This window comes from Oryza glaberrima, chromosome 11 (genome assembly GCF_000147395.1).
Source record: "Oryza glaberrima chromosome 11, OglaRS2, whole genome shotgun sequence".
Taxonomy (NCBI): Eukaryota; Viridiplantae; Streptophyta; class Magnoliopsida; order Poales; family Poaceae; genus Oryza; species Oryza glaberrima.
The window spans coordinates 20,563,698-20,572,544 of NC_068336.1; the positions used below are offsets into that span (position 1 = coordinate 20,563,698).

Here is an 8,847-nt window from a genome sequence, read left to right on the forward strand (position 1 = left end):
ACTAAAAATCCTAGCAATTCTTGAGTGGCTTACACTCGATTATAGGCATGCATAGGGGCCACTCATTGGCGTTGTCAATCACGTATTCACTAAACTTGATTTGATATATATAGTTATAAGGTCATATATTACACCCAAGTTATTCATTATTTGTGTGGGCATGTATGGTCCATGACTCCATATATATGTTTGGAAGTGGTTTGGACCTCCCATAGCTATAGCTAGGAGCACAAACTCACTAAACCACACATATACGTATAACCATTTTGATATAGGCTAAACTTAGCCCTAAAATAGTCAAGGGAAAGAGTGTAAACAAGACCATCTCTATAAATTTGAGACCCCGATGCGAAATGTAGAACCCTAGAAGTAAAGAAACATATATAACCAAATTATCTTTCTATTCTAAAATACATGATGAGACTTGAGAATTGTAATATGTTTTTAATAACTAAACAAACTAATGCACCATTGATTTAAAATTTTAAAAAAATATCGACATATAACTCTCTAACAATGCAATAACGTACTAATTAATATGGCGCATGTCAAGCTAAAAGTTGAACATTTATATGTGAGCTTCTCTAGTCACGAGCCAACCTACAAGTTTTAGTCCTCCTATAATACTTATATTGTTAGACCTTTAACGAGTAATTGGTTATTTATATTCTGATTTTCTAGTGTAACTTGATGGTTAGTGTGACTCTTTCGAGTCAAATTCATTTATGTTTGCTGTCGAGGAAACTCCTTTCCTTTTTCTTTTAGATCAGAGAAGTTAGCAACACAGCATTTTTCTGAATTTAAACTATATGGATCTATTAGTACAAGTACACTAGCAGATTATAGATTAGCTACCAACACATGTGTAGAAGAGAGAATAAAAAGGTCTACGAATTAACACAGACTCTAAAATATCGCATGTGTATAAGAGATATGCTAAGTATTAATGTTGCAATATATATTTATATAACCTATCATATGAGTAGGCTATTAGAGTAGGTATAGATTATGTGTTAATTTTTAGGGATAGCAGTTGGCATACGATTAAATCGTAGGTTTGTCTGTGTAAAGGGTCTCTGCCAAAAAGGCAAAAAGAAAAGGAGTCTACTCCTTCGTCAAGCCCATGCCGTTGGATGGAACCATGCCAAGCAGAAGCAACGATCCAACGGCCAAGCCATTCGAGAACCCCCAGTGGCCCACCTGTCAGCCTCACACTCCACCCAACCAAAACCCCAACCCATCCCCCTCCTAAAACCCTAATAAACCCCCCCTCCTCCTCCTCCCCCCCCTCCCGCCGCCTCCCCGCGCCGAAACCCTCAAATCCTCCTCCTCCTCTTCTTCCCCCAAGAATCCTCCACACCATGCGGCCACCGAGGGGCGGCGGCGGCGGGCGCTTCGGAGGCGGAGGCGGCGGGCGCTTCGGAGGCGGCGGCGGCAGGGGCGGCCGCTTCGGTGGCGGCGGCAGGGGGGGCCGCGGCGGCGGCGGCGGGTTCCGCGACGAGGGCCCCCCGGCCGAGGTTGTCGGTGAGCGCGTCTCCTCCTCCTCCTCCCCTCCCTGGATTCTCTCTCTGTTTGTGGGTTTTTCCGGCGAGATTCGGTTGGTTTCTGATGCGTGCGTGCGTGGGCAGAGGTGTCGACGTTCATGCACGCGTGCGAGGGGGACGCGGTGACGAAGCTGACGAACGAGAAGGTGCCCTACTTCAACGCGCCCATCTACCTCCAGAACAAGACCCAGATCGGCAAGGTCGACGAGATCTTCGGCCCCATCAACGAATCCGTGAGCTCCTCTCCTCCCAACCTTTTTCCTGCTTCGGGTTTTGCGACGAAACAGCGGACCATGGCTCGTTGAGTTCAGATAGATGTGGGTTAGTAAACTTGTGTAGTGTAGTTACCTGATTTAGGGACTCCACAGGTTGACGCTTTTGTTTTTGGAGATAGCAAATTGGGTTTATTGCAGTTGCGACTATAGTAGTGAATTTAGAAATGTTCATCATAGCTAGTGTTTAGTTGCGGCGCTAGCCATGGTTTCTTTATCTCTGGGTTGTAAGCTCATTGTATTGTACTACTGAGCTTACAAATCAGCTTGTGAATGAATAGATGCAACCCGGGAGGTGCCTGGTCAACCTTGTGGATATTTTAGTTCTGGGGTTGTTACTTGTAAGGTCAACGGTTTTGTACTGAAATCGCCTTATTTTGAGTCTGAATTTGAATCGCGTGTCTTAAAAGTTTGTGTTGTGCTTGCAGCTTTTCTCCATTAAGATGCTGGAGGGGATCATTGCAACTTCATACAGTGAAGGCGATAAGTTCTACATCGACCCCATGAAACTTCTGCCTCTCTCACGCTTCTTGCCACAGCCAAAGTATGTTGCTAGCTTTATAGCTTGCTGTTTCCGGTGTTCTATTTGCTTGTACAGTTGAACTTTGAAATATAAATGCCTGTAAATTTGCGTTCACATGAAACCTGAATTGGTACCACCATGTCATGCCAACTGCTATCTTTCTCCCAACAAGTTTTTCTAAAACTCAATTGAACATTGATAATTCTCAAGAAAGCTAATAAGTGTTAGAAATACTAGCAGCTTTAAGAAATATATTCAAATTCTAATGTATGCCTATTAAGCCCAAAGGTTCCACTATTGTTGTCTGCACTGTTTGGAATTAATTGACAAATCTACTGGAGTACTGACTACAGAAATAGTGCAGCTTCTCTGTCCTATATGTGTAGGTCCTTATAGGAATTGTATATATTAATGAAATTTAATGTTTGGCCAGCATATATACTTGAGACTATAAGAAATGTTATAAGTAAGGCATGAGGAATGCATATAAAAAACTAAACAAATAATGAAATATTTATCTATCTGATTAACATCAAAGAGTTGCTTAAATATGTTCGCCTTCTCTGCAGGGGCCAAAGTCAAGGAGGGGGCAGAGGTGGTGGCCGTGGCGGTGGTGGAAGAGGTGGTGGCCGTGGCCGTGGTGGTGGTGGCTTCCGTGGAAGAGGTGCACCAAGGGGACGTGGTGGACCTAGGGGTGGAGGTCGTGGTTTCAGAGGGCGAGGCAGATTCTAGTTTCTTAGCTTAAGACATGGTGTTTGTTAAAACATCATACCCTACATGCCCTCTGCTCAATTGAAAACATTCATGTTCTTGTAGCCTGATATTAAGTTAGCAGAGGGCTTCCAGCTCTTCATGTGTGGAAGTTGGATCTCTATGGAACAAAGTTTTCATTTCTCTTCAGTACAAGTTATGCATTTACAGTTAATCTTCAAATTTACCGAATGCTTGATTCTGACTCTCTATTGCTTGCTACTTCTACTGGATGTTATACTACGAATCTTTACCCACAAATTACTAAAGTGAGACAATGTTGGAATGGTCTTACTGGAATGAAGTACTTCGTTTCATATTACATATTTTAAGTTTAACCAAGTTTATAAGAAAATTATCATCTACGACACCACATCAAATTGGTTTCAGTAAGTCTCATTGAATATCTTTTTTAATTGTACATTTATTTTGTATTGGACATGTTATTTGGACAAACCTAAAGTAAATAGTAATATAGTGAAACAGAGGGAGTACATTACACACAAAATGGTTCCTACAGATAAATAATTCCTAAGCTGAATCAACACGATCCAGGGTACCGACCAATGTATTTTCCTTTTGAAGGTCTACTCTACCAACCAATATATTTCCCAGCAATACGTTTTCCAGGCCTTGATAATGAAATCGATACGAAGTCGATTTCAGATGGATTCTCTCCTGGCATTGGCTCCCACACGATAATCAGAGAGCTTGTTCAGTAAAAACCCTAAAATTTTACTAAGGACACAACCGGAATATAAACCCTTGCAGATGATACAGCTCATCTGATCAGACTAGTGATTACAAGATGTTACTGATAAACTACAGTTTTTGCAGATACAGGACGTACTACATGATTAACGACCGATCCAACAACACAACTGACAGTTATTTTGGCTATATTAATTCTACAAACGTAAATATACTGAAATGGTCCAACCAAAAGCTTTCCTTCGCCAAGACTACCTTGAGACAAAAAGATCCTTTTCTCTAAGAACTGTTTTCTTTATCACACCATTGTACACTAAAAGTCCTGTTCTGATACATGCTGCCTGAACTTGCACCTCCCTTCCTGCAATCACCCAGATGACAGGCTAAAAAATGCCAAGTCGGTATTGCTTGTTCTTCAAATATGTCTTCGATAAAACCCTTTTCGCATACACATCGTTCTGCAGCGCAGGAGCATGCGGCCTAATAGCTTCGACAAAGGAGCTATGTAGTTCACCCTGCACAATTATTTAAACAACATTTATACAAGAATTGAGGAGAGAATTCATTTTGCACAATTATTTAAACAACATTTATACAAGAATTGAGGAGAGAATTCATTTGGGTGAGGATGCATCGCTACATTTACCTTGCACTCTTTAAGTGCTGTTTGAATCACAAAATTCCCAAATGGATCTGCCATGATATGCGGTAACTTGGGATCAGCCATAAGTTCGTGGATAATCATTTCCCGGTCGAGCTCCGATGCTTGCTTCAGACAATTTTCGACGACATGGCTACCACACTTCTGCATTGATAGATATCCAAAGTGACCCTTTAGTTCTTTTACTATTTTGCTTGTGGCCCATTCAATTCCTAGGTTGACAACAAACTGAATGACATAGTTTCTGCAAAAAAGAAAAATCATATGTTATTAAAAAACATTACTGTAATATTACTTAGAACACTTAAAATACCTATCAAGTGGAATGCAAAGATAATGCCATACCCATACTGATCCTCTGAAAGGCTAAGGGCACTGGATGTGATCTTGCACAACAAGTTGTACTTCTGCTCATCATTTGAATGTTCAATACACTTTTGAATGATACAACAGCCATGTTGATCTTTTGCTAATCTAAGAAAACGCAATGCGGCAACATCAAGAAGGAACTGTAACAAGTAATACAGGCATCCACAGGTCAGTGCAAAAACAATGGAGGCCAAGAAGATTAATATGCATATCAAACAATCAAATTCATAATGTAAGATTATTTTCATTGTTATCCTGTAGTGCCATTGTTGCTGCACTGTGAATGAAAACATGCGCATATGACGGTTTTCCAGTGAAGAACTAGTTGGAGTTATGTACAGACTATAGATAAATTGAAAATTTTACAATATGTCTATATTATAATTTTTTAGGTGGAAACAGTCGTGGGTTGTTATGATCTGTAACCCTACAGGATATTAAGATGCATCAAGAAGTATGACAATACAGAAAGACTATGTAAATCACATGACTGGCAGATGCTTTACCGCTTTATACTCAGGTAACAATTTCTTCAAGCACCGTTGTGCAACATGACTTCCATTAGTATCTGTCATCAAACGCATTGCTCCAGGACTCAATGCAGATACAACCTTCGAAATTTGTTCCGGAGTATTTATTGTATCTATGACCTTTTGAACTGTGCGAGTCCTGAATATTTTTTTCTAATAGATAAGAACAAAAGGCAAGAATATTAAAGATTAAAAATTATGAAGAGATCATTGTTCATACCCATGCATGTTGCAAGCAACTGTAATAAGCTCTCCAGGCACTCTGGTAATTTCACAAATTATACGCGTCCTCTGATCATCACTGCACTCTTCAAGCAACTTCTGAACCAAATAATTGCCGAATGGATCAATCATAAGTTCTCCAAAATGATCAATAATTTCAGCTAAGACTTTTTCGAAGTCCTCTTTGGTGCCTTCAGTGAATACTTTTTGCAGAAAGCGGCAGCCGTTTTGATCCTTCGCTAACATATAAATCCTTCCAGCAACTTCATCAACTGAACCATAATTCAGCTGTGTTGATTTCATCGCCAAATCATACTCAGATTTTAAGGACATAAACTGGGAATTCAACCCGTTGAGGTGCAAGGTTTCATCACTTTTAACATCCAGATGGTTATGGCCATAACCATTGGTTCTTCGACCCACACCACTATAGCCATTTACTGTAGGAGGGAACTTGATAGCTCTTACTCTATTTACCCCAGCAGAATTCATCAGCATCTTCATTGTGCTGAGATCATCTTGGATTTGAGGTTGCAAGAAACCTTTGGATGAAGAGTTTAGTTCATACGGATGGGCAAACTTTTCAGCTTCCAGCAGACGGTGAAAATCACCAGAGTCAAATGAACTGTCAGTATACATACCAGGAAAACCATCCATATACAAACTGTTCATCTGGTTATTTCCGTTATGAAAAACAGCACCATCCAGCAACAGTTGATGTCCATATGTTGATCTGCCCCTTGCAGAAGTGCAAGCTGCAGCCTGTTGATTGCTCCTAACATTTGACCCAGCAGCATGTTGCATTTGTGGATAAACATAGTGTGGTTGCATAGAAGAGTGGTTCTGTACATCCATATCATGCTGCAACAAGAAGTTTGAAGGAATCTGCTGATAAGGTGCATACATTTGAGATTGCTCATCCATATAAAATGGTTGCTGGTAGAGTGAAGCTGATGGCTTGTATAGAGTACTGGCAACTCCACCCATATTATTCATCCCATAGTTCTGTGGCCAATTCCCAAAGTACTGTGAGAGCATGTGTGCTTGTTCTTGTTGGTCAACAGTGAACTCATCAGTCTTTAGCTTGCCATGTCCAGCACCAAACTGTGGACGCATGGATTCATCCTGAACAAGCAGTGGATCAAAGCTCTGAACTGAAGTAGCCCTCATAGGGCCTGATACATATAGTCCATTAGTTGGCACAACATTGCAGGGATTGGAAGGATAATCAACCGGGTTATTTTTGAAACTCAGAGCCATGTCAAAAGCTGATGCAAGAGACTGCTCATCAGGTAGAATATCACTTTGGCAGGAGCCGGCAGCACGATGATATCTTCCAACAGTCGGTGCGAATTGAGAAGGCGATGCCCTTCCCGTGCTCAAAGAAGCAGTCCTTGCCACAGAAGTACCACACATGTTCTGAAGCTCAATGTCAGGAGCACCACTCGATGAAGCACCGGAATTCTTGTCAACAAAACCCCCAAACTTGGAACAATCCTGACCACCCTGTGAATCCTCCATTGCCGCAAACAAGACGGTGAGGCCTCAATCACACAATGCAGGTAAAGTCACTGGACCTGCAACACCAGGAATTCCATGTTAAATCAGAACTCATCAATCCTATATGAAACAGGCATAAAGTATCATCTTTTCAGATACTTCGAGTAGAAAATGTGCAGGCAGAAAAGCAGAGACAAGACAAACACCACTGGGAAACAGAACAGAGGGCTTTAGCTACACATGACAGCAAGTCTTCACCAAACAAGATGATGATTTGGACGAACAATCGGGATCAAGACAAGCATCCACACAATTGTATTCTACAGTTAAAAACTACGAGCCAACATTCTGCAGATCACCAGATGGTGACAGGTTTAAACAAATCAAACAAAAGAGAAGGCCAAAATTCTGATCCCCTCATCCACACAAACACATCTCAAGACAATGCAGACTAATACCAAAATCATAACAAGAACAAGTAAATGTGAGGGGGATCAAAAGTGCAAGTAAACTACTACTACTACTTATCACACAGTCCAACAGTCAGATTACACCACCAAGATCAAGAGGAAAATCCATGCGGAATGCAGGGGAATCATGCACCGATAATCCACCCATCGCCGCATCGCATCAACCTCCCAAATGATCGAAGGCCGCAAAACCCCCAGAAAAACCCCTCCGATCAGACACGATCCCCCCCACCCCCAAGAACACGAAACGAACAAAACCCACCTCCCAAAAACCCAATCCTTCGGCGAAACAAACCCAACAAACCCGATCGAAACAGCCCTCCAATCGATCCAACCCGATCGAAGATCCCCAAAAGAGGGATGACCAAACTTCATCATCAGTGTAAAAGAAAGAACAGCAGTAAAAAAAAAAAAGATTCAGAGAGACAACCTTCAGGAGTGGATGATGGCGATGCAGAATTCGCAGGAGGGAGGAATCCTGCGAAGAAGAAGGAAACAACTAATCGCGAAGAATCGGGGGTGGTGGAGGTTGGAGATGGATTTATCTCCCAAGATTTTCACGGGTGGTGGCTTGGATGAGAAGAAGAGTAAAAAAAAAAGAAGAAGAGGGGCGTTTCTCTCTTCTTCAGGTGGGCACTCTCTCTCTCTCTCTCCTTTGGACTCCTCTTTGCTCGCCTTCAACTCTCTCTCTCTTTTGCTACTTTCTCTCTCTAGCTTCTTCTCTTTCTCTCTCTAGCAAGATGGACTCTTCTTCTTCATTCTCTCTCCTTCTCACCTTCCTCTCTTTATATTCGGAGGTGTGATGAAGTAGTGATGGTGTGTGGTGTGGATGGGAGAGAAAGAGGGGAAAACGGATGTGTAGAGAGAGAGAGAGAGTGGGGCCCACCACCACGCTCATTCATGCATGCATGCATGGATAATTTCTTTGTAAATCGGGATTTCGTTGTAATTTCACACCTCCCTCCTTGCAAATCGGGATTTCTTTGTAATTAAGTTAACCACCTAAAAAAAGAGGGTGTTATTTCTTCATAATTGGGGGGGCTTTGGATTGTGTGTGGGTGTAGATTACATGTTGCTTGTACTCACACATGTATAGAAAGATGTGTTACAGGTAGAGAAAGTGTGTGTCATGATATATATGATTAAGGTGTGTAATGTGAAATCGACTTGGTAAGCATCTTTTGATTGTTCATGACGATGTCTTATTATTATACTATTTTATAATCTATATATATGTTTGATAGAAAGATATTTTCAAATATTACTCTTCTTGTTATTGTGGTTCATACGATCAG

At 41.4% G+C, this 8,847-nt stretch overlaps 2 protein-coding genes across 2 annotated transcripts; one reads left to right on the forward strand and one right to left on the reverse strand.

Annotated features, from left to right (window-relative positions):
• The first annotated feature begins 1,283 nt into the window (after window positions 1–1,283).
• Window positions 1,284–3,301, forward strand: LOC127755393 (putative H/ACA ribonucleoprotein complex subunit 1-like protein 1). Its single transcript, XM_052281059.1, has 4 exons — window positions 1,284–1,524; window positions 1,629–1,777; window positions 2,245–2,360; window positions 2,909–3,301. Exons 1-4 carry the CDS (start codon window positions 1,362–1,364, stop codon window positions 3,069–3,071), a joined length of 591 nt encoding a protein of 196 aa, XP_052137019.1. The 5' UTR covers window positions 1,284–1,361; the 3' UTR covers window positions 3,072–3,301.
• Window positions 3,302–3,660: 359 nt separating this feature from the next.
• Window positions 3,661–8,266, reverse strand: LOC127755392 (putative pumilio homolog 8, chloroplastic). The gene is made up of 6 exons (XM_052281058.1): window positions 7,983–8,266; window positions 5,581–7,159; window positions 5,337–5,499; window positions 4,807–4,970; window positions 4,447–4,705; window positions 3,661–4,315 (listed from the first exon to the last, which is right to left on the reverse strand). Exons 2-6 carry the CDS (start codon window positions 7,101–7,103, stop codon window positions 4,184–4,186), a joined length of 2,241 nt encoding a protein of 746 aa, XP_052137018.1. The 5' UTR covers window positions 7,104–7,159; window positions 7,983–8,266; the 3' UTR covers window positions 3,661–4,183.
• Between the last annotated feature and the right edge of the window lie 581 nt (window positions 8,267–8,847).

Coding starts and splice junctions, on each gene's coding strand:
- LOC127755392 (XM_052281058.1), bottom strand. CDS start 7,103: ATGGAGGATTCACAGGGTGGTCAGGATTGTTCCAAGTTTGGGGGTTTT. Junction 4,971..5,336: donor TGTTACCTGAGTATAAAGCG/GTAAAGCATCTG, acceptor TACTTGTTACAG/TTCCTTCTTGATGTTGCCGC. Junction 4,706..4,806: donor CTTTCAGAGGATCAGTATGG/GTATGGCATTAT, acceptor TCTTTTTTGCAG/AAACTATGTCATTCAGTTTG.
- LOC127755393 (XM_052281059.1), top strand. CDS start 1,362: ATGCGGCCACCGAGGGGCGGCGGCGGCGGGCGCTTCGGAGGCGGAGGC. Junction 1,525..1,628: donor CCCCCCGGCCGAGGTTGTCG/GTGAGCGCGTCT, acceptor GTGCGTGGGCAG/AGGTGTCGACGTTCATGCAC. Junction 2,361..2,908: donor CGCTTCTTGCCACAGCCAAA/GTATGTTGCTAG, acceptor CCTTCTCTGCAG/GGGCCAAAGTCAAGGAGGGG.